We start from the raw sequence: 24,833 nt of genomic DNA on the forward strand, positions 1-24,833 counted from the left end.
TGCAATTAAACATAAATGGTGAAAAATTTAGTCTTACATTTGATGAATAGACATGTGTAAGAAATAGACACTATTTAAATATAAATATTCATTGAGAAGGACTTGCTCATGTCTCAGGAAGTATGCCATCCGAAAAATGTGTGGAAATGCTTAAATCTAAGTTAGGGAAATATGGATTATCCCTAAAAGAAATTATTGTATCCATGATGATTGATGGAGCAACTTTTATGAAAAAAGTTGGAAAGTTGATTGTTGCAAATCGGCATTTGTGCTGTGCTTGTGGAATTCAATTAGGAGTAACATATGTATTATACCAAAAAAATAAATAAATAAATAAACAGAAGAACCCAAATACTGTGGATGTAGAAATTTGTTTCCGACTTTGAAGAGAGTGATACTGACAGTGATGATAATGACAATAATTATTGAAGAAGATATTGCTAATGAGGATGAAATATTAACTCATCAAGAATTGCTTCCTATAATTAATAAAGTTTGAAAAATTGTTAAGATATTTAAATGTTCCCCTACCAATGCCTTATTACAAAAATATGTAATAACTGAAAATAAACCAGAATATGTGTTAATATTAGATTCTAAAACACATTGGAACAGATTACTCCTAATGATGGGAATGACTTTAAAAACTGAAAAATCCAATCCAAAATGCAGTAATCCACTTAAACCTTCAAATTATCTTTTCCGATAGTGAATTCGAATTAATATCCAGAACCGCATCAGCTCTAGTCACTGAAAGAGCAGCACACATCACTATCTGAAGAATTATATATTGCATTAAAAATCACACAGAAGAAAGGCATACCGAAATAGAAAATGTCTTATAATACAGTCAAAAGTCTTTAATCTGGACTCGTCGGGACTTCGGCAGTTCCATATCATCGGTTTTTCCTGATTATAGATCATCAGGTTAAATCTGGTAAGATGGCATGCAGAAATTATAAAATTAAAAATATGAAACCATAATTTATGAAATAAAGAGCAATTATGATCTAAAGGGTATCAAAATTTACAAAAAAAAAAAAAACTTTATATTTATTTGTTTACTTTATTAAACATTTCTTTCAACGCGCGCTCGCGTAAAGCATACGTTTATGCATAGTCGAAATTAGAAAATTGCAACCAGGAAACTATTTGATGTGTATTCGTGATATTTATAATGACAAGGAATTTGATTTAAATCATATCAAAGACAGAGTACATCGAGATGAAATACTACATTTAGTAAAGAATTATAAGCCGAATAAAATAAAAACATCTGCCCTGAAGATAAGGATAGTGCTGACAGATCAACTTCCAGTTCATTCGCGCTGCGTCGTTTCCTCCCCCCACCCCCGCAGAGCAGCGTAAAATTGATAAACATATTTCGGAATGGTTAGAGAATCAAACGATATGCCTTTATCCATTTTTTGCAGCAATTCCACTTTTTGTTTGATGGACCTCGAAACATGCTATTACTTTGTAGATCCTTTGGTAGCTCCAGAATCAGAAATTCTTTTGACATAATTGAAAGTTCAAGCTTACTTTTATAAAAATTGCTCTAACAGTCTGCAAAAATTAATAAGCCGGATTCAATTATAAAGATAAAAAACAACACAATCTGCAGCATTAATTGAAACAAGTAATTAGATAGTTTTAGCTTAGCTTATATCGTCCATTATACATTAAATGCGCATGTGTAAAGGTATTATGCGTATGTGTTAACGCGTTAAAGTTTGTAGCTTTGAGGTCCGGATTATGGACGTCTGGATTAAAGACTTTTGACTGTATTTACATAATTATAATGATTTTAAAAATGAAAAAGTAGAAAAGAGACTAGCCAAATTAAGTTTATAGGTAAATTTTCTTAAAATTTTTTGCCCAGAAACTTATCCACATTTAGAAAATTCGGTACAGTTATTGAAGGAGATGATGACACTCATGCTGATATCAGTAGTGAAAAGGAATTGTCTCTTGAACAAAAATTAGAATTAGCAATAACTAAAAAATTTCAACAAACCAAAATACAATACAGAAATCAGTTATATCCAAAACCATCCGACAATAAATATTATATACTGTTATAGTTTATAAGTTATAGATGATTTAATATTTACTCTCTCTAATAAAGCTGGCAAATAAAACAAAGAAACACCCGTGTTTTCTTTCTTTTTCTAAAATTCCTATTACCGGTATTAAGATCTAAAAAATACCGAATACTGGTATTGAACTTTTCTTCCGAAATTTCAATCCCTAATTGCTAGCCACTGCTTTTTCACTTATTTCTGGCAGCGTATGGATACCATGTTGGAGGAACACTTCATCTTTTGAGGCTATCCACTAATCGACCCAATTTTTTGTATCCTCATCTAATAAGAAGCGCTGCTTAAACAAGCCATGTATCATCAATCAAAACAAGTAGAAATCAGAAGGAGCAATGTCTGGTGAATACAGCAAGAGGGAGGAACTTCTCATTTGAGTGTTTCTGAGTATGTTTTGACTGGCATATGTATGAGACTGAGTATGTGGTTGAGTGCTATCAGGCAGGAGAATAATTTTCTAATATCTGGAATAGTAGTAGGTGCTTTTTTCTTAGTATGCTGAGCTCAGTCTTATCAGCTGTGTTCATTAGAGAGCCCCAGTAATGGTTTCATTCTGTTTTATCGAATAATAATACACGACACCAAGTTGATTCCACTGTATACCATTCCTACCATATACCAATCCCACCATTTCTTTTCATCATGAATATTTGTCTTGGCTATCGATATTGAAGCATACCCAAGTGGTCCCCATGAACTCTTCTTCAGGTTATCGTAGTGGATCTATTTTTCATCACCAGTGATGATACGATGCAAAAAAAAACCTTTCTTTTCTGCCTGGCAAGCAGCATTTCACGTGTGAAAAATCAGGGTTCAATGTTTCTTGGCTTCATTTTATATGGAATCCACTTTCCTGGCATTTGAATCATTCCCAATGATTTTAAACAATGTGGAATTCCTTTCTGAGTCACACCTAATGTAAGTGCAACTTCTATTTGCATTTGGTGTGAATCTTCATACAATAATGCTTTCAATTCCATGTCTTTGTACACTTTCATCCATCCACTGCATCCTTTGTCTTCAACCACAAATTCACCATTCTTCAATATTTGAAACAACTCACAAGAACTTCTTTCACTAAAGGCAGCCTCACCATGTGCTTCCACAAACAATCAATGCTCCTCAGCTGCAGATTTCTTGAATTTAAAGAAGTAAATCAAAATTTCTCGCAAATGACGCTCATTTGCCTCAAAACTTGACATTTTCACACATAAAAAATATATGATGCTTTCACAAAATCGCTAATATTTCAAGGCTATGTTGTTATCAGATGTATAACCTTGAGATATGGCGCTTTACATCGGACAGTTTTAACCATAACTTGCTGGTGGTGTCATTTTTTGTCAAATGGCAGATATTTAATTGTACTCCAATAGAAATCTTGTTTTAGGAATGAAATAATAATTATAATTTAATGAAAATTTAATTTATGTTTAAAAGAGAAATATTTGCATAATTTTTTTATATTTAAAAGGTTTGGAGTACTTTCTGATTATCTTCTCAGCCGTCCCCAAAATTAGCCAGTCAACTAACTTTTCACCAATTTAAGGCCATCTCCAAACAAGTATATCTCAGTGTCTGCACCAATCCATCTACAGGAGGAAAGATATTGCTTATATACACTGAAGTGCCACTGAATGAGGGATAGCTAGTCAATAATAAAGTTGGGTCTCATTTGGCCTTTATAATGGCTGCCAAAGGACGAAGCATAGATTCAATAAGTTTCTGGAAGCATTCTACAAGAATGGCTTTCCTAACATCGGATAGACTGTATATAATTAGAAGATTCACTAGTGTTGTGTGATGAGGTTTCAAACCTTTCTCCAAAAGGTCTGAAAGTTGCTCAGTAGAATTTAAGGCAGGGCTTTTAAGTAGGCAATTTATGACAGAGAAGTTAGAAGAACGCTCATCCAACCAGGCAGTAGCCAACAAATACCTATGAGAAGTGCAGTTATCTTGCTGGGATGCTCAATATCTGTGTGAATGGCAGGACAACAGAAATGGATGATGATCACCCAGCAACTCTACATAGCGAATCATATCAAGGGAGTTTGGTACAAGTACCAAAGATCCCAAACACTGCCAAGAGAAAATATCCCAGACCATGATTTAAGCCACCATGGCCTTTTACAGTTCCAATCTGCCTTACAGGGTTCATGGCTTCATGAGTCTGAAGCCATATTCTCAGCCTCCCATCGGTATTAATTAGTCGGAATCGAGACTCATCACTCCTTGCTACTCATTTGAAGTCCACTAGAGTGTATTTTCTGAATTCTCTTGCCCAGACAAGAAGTGCAGCTCGATGGCATGTATTCAGCAAAGTTATTCTCGTGAGTCTATGACTTCTGAAGCCCATATGGTGAAGCGAGCAATGCACAATCCTTTTACTGATTGTATGACTGTCGCCCTGATTTAGCTGGGTGGTAATTTGAGCTAATGTTTGTCTTTGTTGACTATGTACAATACAGCTGAGCCGTCTCACACCACACTTGTTCTAGGTTAATTGTCCTTTGCAATTTGACCAATTGCTAGTTCTTTTTCCCACCATCCATGTATTATTGGTATACTCTTGACATTGTTGACCTTGAAAATCCTAGCCCGCTGAGGATTTTGGAATTTGAATGGCCCATGCGTCGAGTGCCTACTATTTGCCTGAGATTGAAGCTGTCTAAATCAGAAGTTTTACCCATACTGGTAATTAAAATGACTGATGAACAACAACCATAGTACTAGCTGTATGTGCATTTACCACAACTTCCTCTCGTGAGCACAATTGCCGTGCAGCGCTATAAAATTTGCATAGCCATGTCTATCCCTAATTCAGTGGCACTTCAGATATATATATATATATAGGAGGTTTTTTTTTTTTTTTTTTTTTTTTTTTTCAACCTCTGATCGGACAGTATAATGGCCAGGCATGTGGCAGGTGGTTGGTGTACATAGCAGGTCACTTTCCCTCCACGCGCTCTGTCACTGGCGGGTTCAACATGCCATTTCCTATTGAGTTGTTGAGTTGCAGTCACGTAAACATGGCTGTCACTATTGATTCTCCCGCTAAGTCTAAATTGCGAGCCGTTATTTGTTTCTTGCAGTCAGAAGGGAACAGTGCAGCGGAAATTCATCGAAGAATGAGTTGAGTGTCGACTTTATGAGTGATGGCATTGTTCGTGAGTGGTGTCGAAAGTTTAAAGATGGCCAAACTGATGTGCATGATGAAGGGGGGTCAAGGACGCAAGTCCTGTCGCTACAGGTCAATGAGTTGACCAAGCGGTTAAGGAAAATCGAAGATTCACCATAAGTGAATTATTGATGAAATTTCCGGAAGTTTCAAGATCTTCTCTGTACTCTATTGCTACAGAAAAGTTTGCGCTCGTTGGGTCCCACAGATGTTGACAGAGGACTACAAAACTTGCCAAATGGCTGCAGCGTTGGAGTTTCTTAACCATTACAGTTCTGATGGAGAAGATTTTTTTAAATCCATTGTGACAAGTGACGAGACATGCGTTCAATATGACATGCCTGAAACGAAGCGATAGTCACAATGATGGATGCACACAAATTCTCTAAAGAGACCCACAAAATTCAAACGAACCTCCAACAATCGTATGGTTATGACAACTGTTTTTTGGGACCAAAAAGGTGTGTTGCTTGTGGAGTTTATGCAGCCTGTAACAACAATTAATGTAGATTCATTCTGTGAAACTTTGCAATGCTTACAGAAAGCTATTCAAAACAAACGAAGAGACATGCTGACTTCTGGAATTGTTCAGATCCATGACAATGCTCATCTTCACTCCACTCTAGTAACCCAGCGGATCCATCACCAATTTCAATAGGACGTTTTCAAACATCCACCATATAGTCCCGACCTAGTGCCAAGTGATTTTCATCTTTTCCCTGAACTGAAGTAGTGTCTTGGGGAGCAGCGCTTTCAAAATGGCATGGAGCTCAAAGAAATCATGACAACTCACTTCTAATCATTGGCGGGAACATCTTATTAAGAGGATATTGCAAAGCTTGTTCACAGATATGACAAAGGCTTCAATCGTCAAAATGATTATGTCGAGAAATAACCCGTATTGTACATTACTTTGGCAATCAAATCTTTTTTGAGTATTCACCCGTTTTTTCTTTATAGCCCATCGAAGGTTGGAAAAAAATATAGCCTATGTGTATATATATATATATATATATATATATATATATACACACGAGGGTTGGAACTTTAATAGTGGCAACACAGCTGAAAAAGCGCTACGCAACAAAACCAAAGAATATCACGTAAACTACATACCTACCTTACCTCTCAGCAAAAAGACTCGTCCTGCCTATGTCACGCGTATGCAGAGTGACGCGAAGAACGGATCCTTGTATTAGCTCGCGGTCTAAAGTAAGTGTTGTCAGAATGTTTTCAAAACAAGAACAACGATGTTAGATAAAAATTGAATGTGCCAGAGGTCGTACAGCACGACAGTGTCGTCAAGGGCTTCAAGAGGCTTGTGGGCAATCTGCATTGCCTTACAGAACTGTAGCAAGATGGGTGAAAGCATTCAATGAAGGACGCCAAAACGTGGCAGACATGCTGCGGCCAGGTCGTCCTAGTGTCAGCGATGCAGACGTGCAAGCTGTTGCCACACTAATGGACAGTGATCGCCGCCAAACCATTCTTCAGCTGGCCGGACAAACAGGATTAGCGCATACGACTGTGCTGCACATTCTGAAGGAACGCCTGTCCGTGAGAAAAATTGCTTCACGATGGGTTCCACATCAATTGACGGAAATGCAGAAATGGCTACAATACGATGCTGCCCGAACCCGCCTGGAACGCTATGAGCGCGAAGAAGATGCTTTTTTACCCCGTATCATTATGCTGGATGAGACTTGGGCCCGATCGTACCAGCCAGAACTGAAACGCCAATTAAACGAATGGCGTCATCATGGGTCACCACGACGTTCGAAATTTTGTCAGAACCCCAGCAATGTGAAAGTTATGGTGATTCTCGTGTACGACTGTGATAACATAACATAACATTTGTGGCGCTTCCTTCTTATGAAAAGAAGGAAAAGAGTGTAGGCAATATTGCCCATTACTCTTCCGCCATTTGATCATTTAAATCAAAGGATTTAAATGGTAACTCCCGTAAAAGGTAAGTAATAAATAAATAGATAAGATCTCAAACTGACACCAAATCTATAGTATCAGCAAAAGATCCCATCTCTAAATTCAGGGTATCGGTTGAATCGTGAAAACTTCCCTATTGGATGAAGAGCCGATTCAACCCCTCCCAAACCACCAAACGCAAATTCTTGACTAAACAAGAATGCGATGGCGAGTCAAAAAAAAAAAAAAAAAAAATTAAATAAGGAGAGCAGAGGTGCTTACTCAAGCCGAATGGCCAGGTAGTGTATAAAGATTTGATATCTATTTCCAAATTATATTCCAAAACACGGCTATGAGAGGGAAATCCCTGCATAGTTTCTTTCCAAAAAAAGAAAAAAAAGAACTCACAGGGCCTCTCAATGCTTGTTTCTTGTGGTTTCAAATTCACCTTACCTGTAGGTGTTTAGTATACATCAGAAACCCTATTATGCCAGAGAGCCCTTTGTATAGAAAGTCTTGATCAAAGCTAATATAGGGAAACCTAAGGAATTTGTTTCTAGGGACAGAAAACACCGGACATCGTCCCAGAAAGTGAAAAGGTGTTTCCTCTTCTTCTCCACAAGCTGGGCAGAGAGGAGATTTGACAAGACCACATTTGTGGAGATGCTTGGCCAGATAAGCATGTCCGGTAACAATTTGAATTACCTGGCGTAAGTTAGTGCTACTGAGGTGTATGAGTTCACCTGATAAGTTAAGTGTACTGAGCACCAATTTAGAATGAGCACAGTCTGGTAGTTTAGACCATATATCATCATGTTTGTTCTTTATCCAGCTTCTTACTTCTTTTTTAACAGTTTGATATGAAACGGGGTAAAATGGTTCTGGGCCAGACATATGTAGTTGCGAAGCATCTTTAGCTACTTTATCAGCTAGTTCATTTCCAGCAAAATCACAATGACCTGGGACCCAGACTACACTAATGGTATTATGGGCCTGAGCCAGAGAATTGAGATCTTGAGTACAGTTCAAAACACAGTTTTGTAACTTGACACGATTAGCCAAGGCAAGGATGGCTGATTGGCTGTCAGAGAGAATATATATATTCTTATCAACTGTATTTTTAGCTAAGAGCTCCCTGGCGACCATATTGATCGCCAGAATCTGGGCTTGGGAAACAGTTGTTAATTTACCAAGGTATAGGTGAAATCTAATGAAATCTTCTTCAGATCCCTTGGTTCTTATAATAGCTCCAGCTCCAGTGAAGTTGGATTTTGATCCATCTGTGTAACATTCAATTGATCCTGTTGGAAATAGGTCAGTTAGAGATTCTATCTCATTCCTTTTTGGTATACAAGTTGAGAATAGTTTATCTGGAACTATTGTTTTAGTAATTGCATCTTTGGGCATATAGATTATAGGGATCTCATTGCCCAAGTCCCAAGTTTTCAGGTGGCATTTATGACCAAAACCTGTTCTTTGGCACCATGTGCCATTTTTATTCAATCTATACATGGCTTTAATTGCTTTTCCGCTCAAGAATAATTTCAAGGGTGGAATTTGCAATACAAATTCTAATGCAGCAGTAGAGGTACTATTTAAAGCCCCACTAATGCATAGGCAAGCAAGTCTTTGCACCTTTTGTAAAATGTTTAAATATGTGCTTTTGTTAATAACATTGATCCAGACTACTCATCTGTAAGAAAGCATTGGCCGGACTATCGCAGTATAAATCCATAGAGTAGATTTTGGGTTAAGGCCCCATTGTTTACCAACGATTCGCCTACAAAGTACTAGAACATTTGTGGCTGTTTGTGCCTTTTCTTTTATATGGGTGATCCATGTAAGTTTACTGTCCAGGTAACATCCTAGGTATTTAACGCATTCCTTATGTCTGATAATCTGGTTACCCAGATATAAATCTGCCGGTTTCCATTTCCTTCTCCACGTGAAAACTATGACATCAGATTTTTCAGCAGAGAAAGATAGGCCATTTGTTTCATCCCAGTGTGAAACTTTATTCAAGATCTGCTGAGCTTGATTGTGTAGGGTTTCGATCGAAACCCTGTAATAACGCAATAAGGTCATCTGCATAAGCCTGTGACATGCCAGGTTCCTCCCGTAGAAGTACTAAGAGTGAGATGAATACCAGGTTCCACAGGAACGGAGAAAGAATACCACCCTGTGGACACCCTTTGGTAATATCTCTCTTTACTTCATAGTCAGTGAGACTAACACAGATATTCCTGTTTTTAATCATAAAGATGACCCATCTAGTTTTCATAGGGTGAATATCACTTCCAGTTAGGGCTTTATGTATTTTCTCGAAACCGATGTTATCAAAGGCTCCTACAATATCCAGTAGAATCCCAATGGCAAAGTGTCCGTCTATAATTGTTTTTTTCTATTCTCCACACGAGTTGGTGTAAGGCTGACTCAGTGGAGAAGCTAGGCCTAAAACCGTGTTGGTCTAAGCCAAAAGTATGGTTCAGATTATTATCTGACTGGAGGTGCCAGAAAATCAATTGTTCCAGCAGCTTAAGCTGGAAGGATGTTAGCGTAATCATTCTAAATGAGTTTGGCTTCTCATATGTATCTTTTCCTGGTTTAGGAAGAAACACACCTCGTGAAGTTCTCGACACCTTAGGAACATATCCTAAAACCAAACTGGATTCGAATATGTCCACGAGAATGTGGCCAAAAATATCCCACCCTTTCTGAAGCAGAATTGGGTAAATGCCATCGTTCCCTGGAGTTTTAAAGGGAAGAAATACATAAAGGGCCACTTTAGCCTTTAGCTCACTATTGTCTTAGAAAAATCCAAACCTAATGGATTATGAGGTAGTTCCAATGGATTTTCCTGGGGGTCAGAGGTGACACTTGTGTCCCCCAGATGAAAATTCAACATGGTTGAAAGTGTATCCAAAGGGTTTATAGTCTAACTGCAATCAGGTCGCATAACCGATGAGAGTTGAGACTCCTGAGATCTTTTAAGAATCTTATATACTCTGGCAGTCTCCTGTTAGGACAGAATATCTGTGCAGAACGATCTCCGTGAGTTTATTTAGTTTTCCTGATTTCACTTTTAAATTTCCTTTGTAGAATTTTGAAGATAGACCAGTTAACTTCAGGTTTATTTCTGACTGCTTTCCTGTGAGCTCTCCGAACCTCTAGGCGGAGGCTTTCAAGCTCCTTGGTCCACCAAACTCTCTTGCTAGGAGAGTACTTCCTTCATTTGAGAGGGCATGATGCATGATAAGATTCAATAATGATATTTGTCAGATTGTTAGCTTGAGTATCAAGCTCCTCGACTGTACAATTATTGTCTAAACCTGAAGGTTAATGACATTAGAAACCAGGGAGTCCTTATAAAGGTCCCAATTTGTGCTTTTAATGTTTCTGAAATATTCAGCTGGAATTTCATCTCAAATACAAAATTGTATAAGGCGATGGTCTGAAAACGAGGGATTGTCACTTACATGCCAATTCTCAATAAGGTTATAAATATCAGAAGAAGTTAATGTGAGGTCAATGACTCCTTCTCTTCTTCTGTTGACAAAGGTGGGGCGATTTCCCCTGTTTACCCAAGTTAGGTTGGTATTCATTATAAGTTCCATGAGTTTTTCTCCTCTAGGATTAGTATCAGAACTGCCCCATGATTGGTGGTGAGCGTTAACATCACCACCAATAACCATAGGAATATTGTTTATTTCACAGAAACTCACAAGATCTATAAATTCTTGGGGAATGTTAAGGTCATAAGCCATGTAAACCAAGCAAAAACAAATGTTTCCTCTCAGTGAACTGTTTATGTCCTTAGTTAAAATAGCAGTTAAGTCCTCTGATGTAAATTGGGATAATTTCATAGCCTTTATATTTTTAGAAATGTAAATGCTAGTTCTAGGTCTTTTATTAGGTCCCTCTGACGAAAAGAAGTGTGCATTCATGGGTCTACCAAGGATTTTACCCTTGTACACCCAAGGTTCTTGAATTAAGGCAACAAAAGTGCCTTGCTTACCTAATTGAGCAGCTAAATTGTATGATGCTGCTCTGCTATGTTGCAGGTTTAGCTGACTCACCTTAACCATTAAAACAGGTTAAATGAGAGAAAAGAACTTACCCTGAAGGATTTTAAGGAGAGACTTAGTTAAAAGCCGCATCCTTAGCCCACTACTTCAAAGGAAGTAGTGACAGGGGAAAACTATTCAGATGTCTTCCCCAGAGCCTCCAAAGAAAGCTCTGGTTGCGATTCCTTTTCGGTCTCCCCTTCTTCCATCAACTGTTTCCTCGGAGGATCCTTGGGTGGAGGAATTGATTTCTCCTGTTGCCTTGGTTCCTTCAGCTGTACACAGCCACGGGCACCACAAAAATGTTTGAAATTCTGGGCTTCCAGATAATCCATAAGCTCAGGTTCCACTCCCAGCACCAGGGTATTACCTCCGTCTCCAGGGATAACTGCATTGATGGCAATCTTCTTAACATCCAGGCCCTTGTTACAGGCATCAAGGAGCTTGATGTTATCTTTTGATGACCTGTTACCAGGAAACCAAGCGAAAAACCTCTTCATGGGGGGTCTGTCCCGTGAGCCATGGCATGATAACCGGGATGGTTTTCTTCAGGGCCAGGTAGATCATTAATTAAAGTCTTTAGGACGTCCACAGTCTCTTGGCCCTCACATGCAATGTTGAGGCCATTTGGCTGCAGGACTGTCTTATGGACCTTGCAGGTGGTGATAGAGCCATCGATAATTCGGTCATCAATTATAGAGGTGATGAAATCTGAATCCACCGATGTTATGTCTCTGGAGTCATCCTTGCAGACGACTCGCAGAGTAATTGCCTTTCTTGCAGCTTGACTATAAAGCCATCGTTTCTTGAGGACCATTTCCGGGGTGTCACCAGCAATGCGTTCTCTCTTACGAGACTCTTCATTGCTTTGGATGGCTCTTCCTCACCGGTTTGGAGTTCGCTCCAGAAGTCCCAGCTTTATCTGTTTTCTCCTTCGCTCCCTTCTTCCCAGAGATCGAGATCCCTTCCATGGCCCTCTGCAGGCGTTTCCACTCTTTCTGGCGTTGTCTCTTTTCTCTTCTTTTATTTACAACCTATGTCATTGGTGACTGGTCATCCGCTTGCGCATCTGGCACAGTACTTCTGACAGAGGAGTCGGTATCCATCCCCACTGGGTTCAAGGTGTCCGTGTCCGAAGGCACATTCACCCTTTCACCAGCGGTTCTGGTTTCTGTAGTCCTGAAGAGAAGAGCGTCTGCACCCGAGGGTGCATTCACTCCCTCAGAAGGAGCTACAGTGGTTAAAGTGGGGGTTTCAGAAGATGCGTTTTTTATCTAATTTTATATTGCAAGCATCCATTTTGGTATCTGATTGAAAAAAGGGGGAGAAAAATTCCTTCCGATGTTCTAAGAGCCAGTTTGGAGGGGCTAGCCCCAGATTCAGCAGCCAGCAGTGACCTCAGAAAAGCCCCCCGCTCTGCCATGCAGGACCCCACCCAGGCACCACCTGGAACTACAAGGCAGGCGAGATTATACACCAGCTGATAGAGCAGCCAGGACATGCTGGTTGGGCTGCCCCGAGCTCCTGTACTATCTGGCGGCCTGAGACGCAAAACTCAGCTTTTTTCCTGTATCCTCTACGTGGCTGCTTCCTCCAAGACCCCTCCTCTCCAAATCAAAGATCCTCGGAATTTCAAATCCTCCCCACAATCGCCGGTTTTCCCAGGGAAGAGCGGTCCGTTGGGTCGTCATAAGATTACTCATCATCAGACCGAACCTCATCCCACTAAACCCCGGTATGCCACAGGACTTTGTGACAGTTACCCATTTAGCACCACCCAGGGGGCACGTGTGACTTAAGGATAATCACGGACACAGGTAACATTACCCCCCGTACGACTGTGATGGTGTCATCCTAATGCATACTGTTCCCCCACGGCAGACCGTCACTGCGCAGTATTACTGCTCATTTTTGGAGCACATTCTCCGACCAGCTTTGAGAAAAAAATGGCGACACTTTCTGAAGAACGCTCCTCTCATTTTGCATGACAATTTTTGGCCGCATGCAGCGCAAGCTGCGACTGATATGTTCAAGCGATGGGGCTGGGAAGTGCTTTACTGTCCACCATACTCCCCAGATCTAAGCCCTTGTGACTATGACTTAATTCCTAAGATGAAGGAACCACTTCGTGGCACTTGCTTCCAAACTGTTCCTGAGATTCTTGCGGCAGTAGACCGGTCCATTCAAACTATCAACAAAACAGGCGCTGCTACAGGTATTCTGCGACTTCCACATCGTTGGAAACGGGCTGTACACAATGCTGGCGACTATATTGAAGGACTGTAGAACATGATGACATGAATCACTTTTGTATTCCTTGTAAATAAATAGTTGCTACTATTAAAGTTCCAACCCTCGTATGTTTGTATATATATTCACACACACATTCATATATGCATTATATTTAACAATTAATTTGCATTCCTTTCTCACTTCATTAATTTTTTTTTAAATTTGCATCTTATATTTATTTTTCCTGTTTTGTATTTTTATTGGAATTTTATATTATTGTACCTTATGCTATTAAGCTCCTGTTTATTATTGCTATTAATGTTACTACAACTTATTTTAAAATTAAATTCTGAAATATGTATGCATTGAAAAGTTTGCAAATTATTATGGTTGTTGTGAGATTGATGGAGGTCTTTTGTTGGATACAAATCACATCTTTTGCTTTGACATCTAGTGCTTTGACTTTCATAATTGGCTGTGTAGCTCAGGCCAACTTGTCAGGCTACAAGTCTGCAAGGTCTTTATTGTGACGCTAAGCAACTTTGTCTCCTCGTGTAGAAAAGCAGATGTGCAAGACAACATCCATTTTCAAAAATGACAGTGTGTTAAAAACAATGTAAAATAGCAACCAGTTAACAAAATATAAAATGCAAGAAATATCCATTATAAAATGTTTACCTATTTTTTCCCTACACCTCTCCCCATGTGCACAATGATATGTTTTAGCTTAAAAATCAGAAAATTGCAGAATCTCAGCATCACAAAGTACCATGTGACTCTGTACACTTTTGTTCTCTTTTTGTAAATACAGAGCATTCAGTTTTTGCTTTAAAACAAACTGGAGATTTTTCTGAAATTCAGCATCATTGCACAAATTTTGATTTTACAAAGTATGGAAGTGCAAATTCTTGCATTCTCTATTGTTGAACAAAATGCCATGTTTCTGAGGAAGTGCAATGCTGTCATCTTCAACCAGACTCCATAGTCCTGTTAGAATCCTTAACCCACTCTGCAAAAAAGGGGGGGAAAAGAAAGTGCACTCTGCAGCAAAAACCAACATTAATACTGCATGTGCACACCTGGGTTGTCACATTAAACCCCTTTTTCCCCCCATCATTGTTTGCCTGTTTTGGTGATATAGCATGTCATCTGGTAAATTCTCTTTAGGACTGGGCAGATAATCAAAATGTATGATTTTTTTTTTTTTCCCTTCCCCCTACTTTCCATTTTTAATGGTTTACGTTTCTTTGGAATCTTGAACTATGGTCTAAATATTTCATTTAAAAAAGTACATGTAATTTTTTTATGTCCCTTTTTGCAGTTGTAATGTATTTTTGGTTTTTATAGATTTTATTTTTTAATGCACTTTTTGCCAATTTATCATGTTTATATTTTCTTTATTAAAATTCCATAAATTAGTGTAATCTTGGTATATTTTTTCCAGTCCTTATTTTTTTTTTTTTTTTTTTTTTTTTTTTGTTGCGGCTGGAAAAATTATCTTTAAATAATATAACATGTATTTTTAAAGTATTTCTTTAGTACTCTTTATACATTGAATAAATGCTTAGTTGCAGAAAACTCCTGCATCATCGTCTGAACCGTGCAGTAAAGAACAGTCACCAAGGTTGTTTGATATATTTCTTATAGAATGTGCAGTTGCAAAAGTGCAAGTTGCCTTAGATGAATATTTCTCAAGACCTTTAGTATGTATTTGTATCTAAGCTATTTTAGCTTGTAATTCATTTTATTGAATGAAAGTAATGATTTTTCATGTATTTTTGTTTATTTGACATTTTGAGTAATTTTTTTCAAATATTAATTTATATTATTTTTGTAAACTGCGATTGAAAGAAATGTGTGTTAATGTTTAAATTAATAATAAGGTTGCAGTCTCATTTCATTAGAACCTTCATATATGAACCAAATGAAGGAAATGACTGTAAAAGTGAAATGGGTAACAAACTTGCAAACCGTAATTTTACTCCAACACTTCAATTTATCTTTTCCAATAATATGGAGATATTTTTATTCCCCTGTCCAGAAGTGTTTGATTCAGTAATGTAACTGATTTAATATGAGGCTGCTTCTTGGATTTTAATGGAAATGTGACATCTGCATGTGCCTTCAAAAGCATGACCTTCAGCCCTTCTCTCGGGCAAAATCGTATCACCAAAAACATATAAACACCATCACATCACCAGTCACATTGGGAAATATGGTACATATTTGTTTTAAATTTCAGAATTTTTCTTGATTGTGATTTCAATGTAATAATTTTTAATGGATATTTTTAAAATAAAAGAATTGTATAATAGTGAGTTAGTAGTGAATAGCATTTAATTGTGAATTAATAATAGTGAATACTAATTTTAATAGTAAATTTTTTAGTAGTTTAAGTTGGTTGGTTGGTTTAATTAAGTTAACCAAGTTAAATTGGTTTTACTCTTAAATTAGTTTTACAATTATATTTAATAATTATGCAGCATTCATATGCTTGTGTTTTAACCCTTTGAAGGGCGTTTGCCAATTTTTTAACCTCCGAAAAAATGCTAATTTTTCTACACCAAAAGCTATAATCGTAAGTGTCTAGTATTTTCTTTCGATTCTAAATGGCAACATCACCCTATGAAAGCTCAATATTTTACAGTTATGAAATTAATATACGTCGGTCCAAGGTATCATGTTGGAAGATTGATAAATTCTATTGGAGGGAAAGAAAAAATTCAAAATCTGCAAAGATACGACGTACACCTGCTGAATCTTATATATTTACTTCATTTCAGTCAGAAGTGATAATTAACAGCAGATTATTTATACGATTTTAAAACTGGTATATAATATATACCTGCGCCCACACTGAGGGTACCACGCCAATAGATGGCAGCACCAGTCTTCTCCTTTTCTACTCTGTGACGTGACAGAATTTCTTTATTATTATAACAGTTTATGATGTAATAATATTTCATGATTAACTTATAAGTCGTTTAGGATTAAATATTATGTTCATGGAGGAATGGGGAGTTTTCTGACCCTGCACTAGGACTGAATACAAGTATATTAGTTTCATTTATTCTTTGTGTACTCAGCTCAAGTTTCATTCGTCTGTGTTTAGCTAAAATTTTTATTTCAGCACTTATCTCTTTCCCAAGAGAAAGACTCATCAATTTCAAAATTGCCGTCTGGGGTCAAAACTTCACACAATTGTGGGGGTTAAACGTGGCATGCTAGCTCCCAAAAGACACCTGTTGCTTCCTGTTTTCCAAAATCCTAGAATGTAAGAAAATGAAAAGAGGTGATTGACAACCAATTTGTCTTTCTGGAGCCAGGCCTTCTTCCCTTTGTGAAGTGTGATAAGATCACACAAAGCTCACTTAAAATGGAAATGTACTTAAGGTCCATCTCATAGTGTAATCACAAAAACTCCTGATTTGAAAGCATGCTTTTATTCTTTAGGGAAATTCTTTTTAATTCTTTGTTAATTTCAGATGAAAGACTAGAGAACACAAGAGAAATTTGCGCTCTGGTTGATACAAATAGGTTGTTTCGGAAATAAATTTTCACAGTTGGTGAAAGGAGGAAAAATATTTCTAAGCCCCGTTTTAGATGCAAACAAAATTTATCCAAAAGTTGAAAAGGGGTTGAAAATCAGAATAAGAGCTTTGAGGTGTATCAAATAATAAAATTGTTTAACGGTGTTTCTTCCTGAACAAAAAGATATATTACAACCTATATTTACAAAAAATAAAAAAGGGACCCTTACGGTCCTCCGTGATCTAAAGTGTGTGTGCGTGGAGGGGGGGGGCAATTCTTCGTATCATAGTATGAAGCATGGTTTTTTTCACATATTATCTAAAGCATAAAATACAACTTCAAAAATGCAACATACTTTCTCAGCTGAGTCGGTCGTAGTGCTTCATTTTTCAATTTTTTTCAATTTTCGGCTGAATTACATCTGCTTGTGATATTCTACTAGTTCAGTTACAGCATGATACGATTTACACATGCAGTGTTATATTTGCTAAATTTTTTTTATAAAATAATATTGAATTTAAATCAAGTTGAAGAGCTTTTTACCCATAAGTATGTTCAGCTGGGTTGCATCATCAAAGTGCATAAAAACATAAATTTTATTTTTAAAATTTTAAATTTCTGTCGTAATTTAAGAAAATTTTGTCTTTAGACTTACATAACTATATTCAAGCACTCATCACTACAAACGCACATCAAAAGTACCCAAAATTAATTTAAAAAACAAAGATTAACAGTTGGCAACTACCTGGAAAAAAAATGTCCTAGAGGGGCGCCGGTATAAAATATATACCGGCTCTCAAAATTCAGGATTTCGCTCTAGAATTTTTTTAAGTCTCAATTTTGTGTCCTTAGGGTCCATAAGTTATAGTTCATGCAAAATTTTACCACAGTTTAAATTATTTTATATACCACCCCTCAAAGGGTTAAAATACATCTTTCATACGCTTACATTATGGAATGGCATTTACAAGATTAAATTTAATTTCATTAATTTTTTTTTATACGTCCTTAATTTTTTTTTCAATTGATGGTCTTTAAAAATACTGAATTTCCATACACAGAAATATGTGTGAAACTTGTGTAAAAGAAGTAAGTAGACGCAACCATATAATTTTATTAAAGTTTTTTTAAAGGGTTTCCTCTGTATCTGCCAAATTAAGTAAATGATAACCCTGCTATTTCTGACCAAGCATATTTAGATGTTCCAGCAATTTTGACATAATTTGCATTCTGAATATAAAATAAATCTTTGATATTTAAAGAAATGTGTTTAGGTATAAAATATATTGTATGTAATAAGAAGGTTTTCATGTTTTAAAATTTGAATTTTTTTAACCTATTATTATTACTATTATATTAGCTTACTAGTGAAATATACCTTTTAATTGAGATGGTGAGTGTTGACATAAGGTCATAAAAAATGACTTCGAGACATTTGAAAGGAATTCAAATGTTTAAGATATATTTTATGTATATTTTCAGCAGTATTATATTTATATGAGGTATTGCATTGCACCAGGTAGTTGTCTGTGCAGTTATATGAGAAAAGTGGTTACAGGCTTTATTCTTCTATTCTTTAACCCCTTCCCTTATGATATAATTTCCAAATGTGCGGGCCAAAAGCGACACCATAGTCGGTCGTGCGAAGGGACATAAACAACTTTGCTCAGTGTTCAAAATTGTACAAATTGCAAACTTCCTATGATTTGTATATACACGTGCGCTGTACAGTTAACTTTGCAAGATGTTTGATAAGTAATTACAGTTGGTTGATTATTAAACAAAAAAAAAAAAAAAAGATTTTTTGTTGCAAATTATATAATCCATTAATAATAACATTTTTGTTTTAATACAAAACTTTAGTAATCTTTGACAGTATGATATCTCTCAAAACATGTTGGTACATGTAATTCAATTTTACACTTTTTGCATTCCCACTTTGTCTCTCTGCATTGTTTATGCTTTGTGCAAACTACACATCTTCATTTTGGGTTTTAGTTCGACGGCGTTGGATCTATATGTTTGGGAAAATGACTCCACTGTTGAGCCTGCAATCTTAGTGGTAAATTTCCATTTTACAACTGTCCTTTACGGTTGTAGTTCCGCAATGGTGTATTTTTCAATAATAATTCAGCTATTTTAACCTCATATTCTGCATATCCCTGTCTTTTTTCAATATTTATCTTGTTATGCAAAATGAAAGAGTTAAATAACGTCATGTCAAACAGGTAAAAGAAAATTTTCCGATACCCCTTCATACACTTTCTCATAAGAGGGAAGCATTTGATCTTGTCAATCAACTCCTATCATCCCTTTGTTGTATTCGATGATACACTTTGGTTTCCAAGTAGGATTGTGTTGCTTTTTGATTTGCTTAGTCATTGCTACTGTTGTATATTTTGTAGATAGAATAAAAACGTCTCGTTTATCTTTCCATTTTATTGCCAGTAATCCACTGCAGATTCTCATTTCATATTCTCCTGTTTTTAATTTTGTTTTCAAGAAATCTTTTGGCATATTTTTTCTGTTTGCGCGCACTGTTCCAATGACATTAGTTTTACTGCTGAGTAGAGTTACAAAAAGATTTGGTGAAGAATACCAATTGTCCAAATATAATGTGTGTACTTTGTGTAAAATTGGCTTTGATAGTTCTTTGACTAAATTTCAGATGCATTTTCTGTAGTATGTATTTTGTCACGGCCAGTGTATATTTTGAAATTACAGCAGTAACCTGTACTGGACTCACATAATTTATAAACTTTTATACCAAATCTCGCTCTTTTTGACAGATTGTATTGTTTAGAGGATAAACGTCCTTTAAATGTTACTAATGATTCGTCAATTGTAATGTCCTCTTGCATAGTATATATTTCTTGGAATTGTTGGTTAAAATAATTTATTAGGGGCTTTATTTTACTTAATTTATCACTTTTATTGGCCACCTCATTATTTGCAAAATGCAAAAATCTACTTATTTGTAAAAATCTTTTGTACTGCATCGTTTCTCTAAATATTGGAGTTGCAATAACGGCCCTCTTAGACCAATACATTTAAAATGCGGGTTTCTTCACTTCAGCCGCAATTATACATAGGGCAATATATATTTTTAGTTCATCACAGTCAATAGTAAACCAAGCTTCATCAATTTTTCTTTTTTTATTTTCATTATATGTCACTTGTTCCGCATATAGATTCATCTCCGTCACAAGATTTTCCCAAAATATACTATTAAACATTATATTAAAAACCTCCATTTCCTCTTTGCTTGTACTCAACTGATCTAATGTTGCAGCTTTTATTCCAGGAATTTCCATATATTGCCATATTTTTGGTTGGTTCTCGTTTTTTTTTTTTTCCCCCCTCAGATCCACAACTCAGGTGGTTGATAATAATTTTCATTATCGGATTCTTCGCTAATTACCAGTTGCTTAGTAGCTTTTCGTGCGAAACATACAATGTCACTACCACTGTCACTACTACTGGTAGCAAAGTCATCACTGTTCTCAATACTAATTTTTCTTTTTGAAGACATTATAATGGGTGATTTTATAATACTTCTTACAAACGATGTAACGTCGAATGCGAATAAGCAGTAACTGAACTCGCGCCTCTGGAATGTTTCTCATGGGGCAAAGGCCCCATTAAGTTTCTCAAATGTTTTGTTTATGTTTCGCCCGGTAGAGCTACGATGACTCTAAGGCGTCTTTTTCGTGTTTGGGCTAATAACCTTGCGATGCTTCTGAGGCGTCTTATTCATGTTTGGGCCGATAACCTTGCAACGCCTCTAAGGTGTCTTATTCGTGTTTGGTCCGATAACCTTGCGACGCCTCTGAAGCGTCATTGTATGCTAAGGGGTTAAACATCCCTTAAAACGTCCATCTTTATCCTTCTTATTACTGTACAGTTATTCTTGACTTTACTTGTATTAACAGAGGGTATATACTCTGTTCAAGTCATCATGATAAGCTCATGACATGAAGACTACTGTTTTCTAACTTTTCTTTTTTTACTTTACTATTGTATGTTCCGAATCTTAACTAACCATCACCAATGAAGCCACACTGGCAACCATAAGCATCTATTTTAAAATTTCATTATTTGGGGCTTTGTTTTGCTCTTGGTAAGTTTGATTTCAATGTTCTGTGTTAATTTTTTGTGTTTATTTCATATTACTACTTATGCACTTCAATCTTAAATTTAGTAAAAAATATCTAATGAAGTTTTTTTACTTTATTCGACATTGAAATTTTTACATATGGATGTGTTTTTATATATTTCTTTAATGGACTCCCCTCTGCATTGAGGAGAAGTTCAGAATTTTTGGGTGAACTGTTATAATTAAATGGTTTAGAATGGTTCATCAGCTAACTTTGGATGAACAGAAATGCAGTGGTTTTCCATGGAGGAAGGGGTTCAGTTGACCCGAAATATCTCGAGTCTTGATAAATTTGAATCAGATTTTGATTGCATTCTGCTTCCTACATAATTTTTGTAATGTTGTATTTCCGATATCTATAATTCTTCTGGTTCGGTGATTATTTTTTGAAACATGTTTATATGGAATTTTGAATTTTATTGGTATTGTATTTCATTTCTTTTGCATCTTTGTGGATTTGGTTCTAAATTTCTTATTTCTTATCTATAGTTGAATCATTTTCAGGAGCATATTGCACGGAGAAAATATTGGAATAATATATTTTAAAACAAAAAGAACTTTTTGATATTATATGAATACAATCAAACATCTTTTATACATCTTTTACATTTATACATCATTTCATCTTGGTCCTGATTCAGTCATTTATTTTAATAGTAAATTGTCACTTTTATACATCACATAATTTTGGTTACACATCGCTTTTGCTTAACTTACTGCACTGATGTTACATCTCGTACCCCCATCGTTCAAGTATGTTCACCAGAAATGGGGATAGGCGAAGGAAACAAAGGCAGGAGACATCAAAGTCTGGTACAGGAGTTGAACAAATTCACAAATAAAGGTTCAGTTGGAAGGAAGAATAGTTTTTTTTTTCCTTCTGAAAAGGATGCTGTAATTAGGTGGAGCAGAATTAACTGATACAAAATGTTATGAAAGCAAAAGACATTCTCATTTACAGATAAAATTCAGATTGTAAAAGAATTTGATGAGGAAACTGTATTGATGAAAATTAAGTTAGCAAAGAGACTGGTTAGTCTTGTAACAACATTAAAAAGGGTTGTTTATGATAGAAAAAACGTTGAAAGAACAGAAATTTGTGGGCAGTCTGCTTCAAAGAAATTACGTGCTCAAGATGGAAAATTTCCTGAAGTCGAAGCCATTTTGCTAAAACTTTTCAATCAGTGTCCTGCATCCAATATTCCAGTGAATGGCCCCATGTTATTTGAGAATTCGTAAGAAAAATCACTTTGACTGAATATGAAGGAAGCATGCATTCCAAGTAGATGGCTGCACGAATTTAAACAGTGGTGTTGAATCTCTGTCTTATAATAAAAGGAGAATCTAAAATCTTTAAACTTATGCCTGCAAGAATCCTAATTTTCAAAGGAGAATTATGGAGCTAAGCAAAGTAGAGAATTTTTCTCTGTTTTACCTTGTGAAAATGCTCGTGGTATGGAAAAAATGACTCCTTTAGTTATAGAAATGTCATAAAAACCAAGCAGCCTCAAATATGTTAAAACTCCTGTACCAGAAAACTGTCATTAGAATATAAAGCAAATAAGGAAGCATGAATGACTACAGGCATTTTTACAGAATGTCTCAAGAAAATACGTAAAATTGTAAGGAGACAAAACTGCAAAACCTTACTTTTAATGGATCATTGTGCTGCACATCTGCAAGAATTAGATTTCTTGCAAACTATGAAAGTCATTTTCTTTCTGCCAAATGACCAATGTGGTGTAACCTTTAGATCTGAGTATCAGTAAGAATTTGAATATGTTCTACAAGCAAAAGCTAATTCAAGTTATCCTTCAAAGTATAATTACAAGAAATAAACCTTTAAATCTGAGTATCAGTAAGAATTTAAATATGTTCTACAAAGAAAAGCTAATTCAAATAATCCTTTAACATATAATGACAAGAAATACACAGAAAAATTTAAATATTCGTGAGGCAATGAATATGATTTCACTTGCCTGAACTCAAGTAAAATTACGTTTAAACATTGCTTCATTAAAGAGGGACTTTCGAAACCAGAGTCAAGTGAAAGTGTTGATGATGAAAGTGTGATTATAGATGACTAAGATTGGAAACTACTGGGATGAGACATTACAGTTAAGGTGTATGTAAACAGTGATGATAGTGTAATGATGTCAAACCTATACATAGTTTAAGAAATGATTAAAAAGATTTTACCACATGAATATTTAAGTAGTCGTCATGAGGAAGAAAATGAAGAAATAATTCCACTTTGATTTTGAAATGCTATCTTCTGCATTGAAACCCTAAGAAATTTCTTTGTATGTAAAACTACAATCAAGAAAAAATTTTCAAGAACTTAATTCAAAAGCTTTACTTAAGATTCAGAATTAAAAAAAAAAAAAAAAAAAGACAAAGACTTTTTTTTAAAAAAGGTTAAAATTTACTTGTTGAAGATGGTAATTCAAATAAAGATATGAATGTTTATGGTCAGTTTTACATATTTACATTATACAAATTTGCTTTGCATTAAATTTGTACCATGTTTGATGTAATTTGTATGATATATAAAATGACATTAGTAAGTTTAAAACATTAATTATAAAAAAATTAAATTGTTTAATTTTTAGAGCATTAATATTAATTAAATATTTATTAAAATATTAATTTTAATAAATATTTATTAAAATTAATAAAAATTTGTTTCATCACAGTTAATATTTTAAACGAATTGAAAAATGGTGTTCCGCTGTAGGTATGCATATACATCCATCCATACATACATACTTGCATATATACACTATTATTCTTAGTATGTACTTACAGTTATGGGTTTTTCCTAAATAATGTTGAAAATTTTATGATAATTGTCTCAGTTTGGTGGGTAAGAAATTGAACATTTTGTATGGTTTATATGGTTTGCAGAACAAGTCCCAGTTAGAAAAGTGTTTGTTTTGCACCAATAATTAAAATAGAGAAAGCTTGATAGCTTTATTTACTAAATTAAGTAAGGTATGAACAAATAATAACTTCCCAGGGCCAACTAACAACTGGCTCTGCTTTATCCTATCCAACCACTGTGTGCAGCTCTGCTATCTTTAGTTTGACCTTCCCTGTGACATAAAATGATACATGACTAATGTTAATAGGGAGAGTTAAACTGATTAGAGAGAATTTATGATTAAACTAAGTTTGTCATCTATTATATAAAAGTCACTTTTAATCATTGCAATATGAAATAAAATTATAATATAAATAAAGAAAATTCAAAGTGTATGCAAATATCTGCAAGAAACTTGCATTTGAGCTTTTAGTTAAACTTTGAAAACCAGCACTACCCACTCTTCAATATATATTGTAAATTCTAGTAAAGAAAATTGTACAAATTAAAAAATATTAACATTACTTAAAAAGTTATAAAATTTGTTATAAAAGTTACAACAAAGTATGACTGTGGGAAGAAGAAAAGTGGGTTTGAAGTACTTAAAACTTTTATATCAAGTCTAAAACTGTATGGTTTTTACAATAATCTTCATGATGTAGAATTCATAGGTATATAAATATTTTTTCCTTTAATACAAAATAGTAAAAATTATTTATTGTAATATTTTTTTTATAAAAAAAACTTCAAAGTTCTTGCTAATTTTTTAATATTTTCCTATGTTTCT

At 35.5% G+C, this 24,833-nt stretch overlaps 1 protein-coding gene across 2 annotated transcripts in view; it reads left to right on the forward strand.

Moving 5' to 3' along the window:
- Positions 1-24,833, forward strand: part of poe (E3 ubiquitin-protein ligase-like protein poe) — a 281,770-nt gene that overhangs the window by 113,110 nt on the left and 143,827 nt on the right. For both annotated transcript variants that reach the window (XM_085822285.1, XM_085822286.1), the window contains exon 25: positions 15,065-15,199. In XM_085822285.1, coding sequence (XP_085678411.1) covers positions 15,065-15,199 — 135 coding nt within the window. The remainder of the gene's footprint in view (positions 1-15,064; positions 15,200-24,833) is intronic.

The sequence above is a fragment of the Stegodyphus dumicola genome, chromosome 8, assembly GCF_044657685.1.
Source record: "Stegodyphus dumicola isolate Sdum_Otavi_A_Nest chromosome 8, ASM4465768v1".
In the NCBI taxonomy this organism is placed as follows: Eukaryota; Metazoa; Arthropoda; class Arachnida; order Araneae; family Eresidae; genus Stegodyphus; species Stegodyphus dumicola.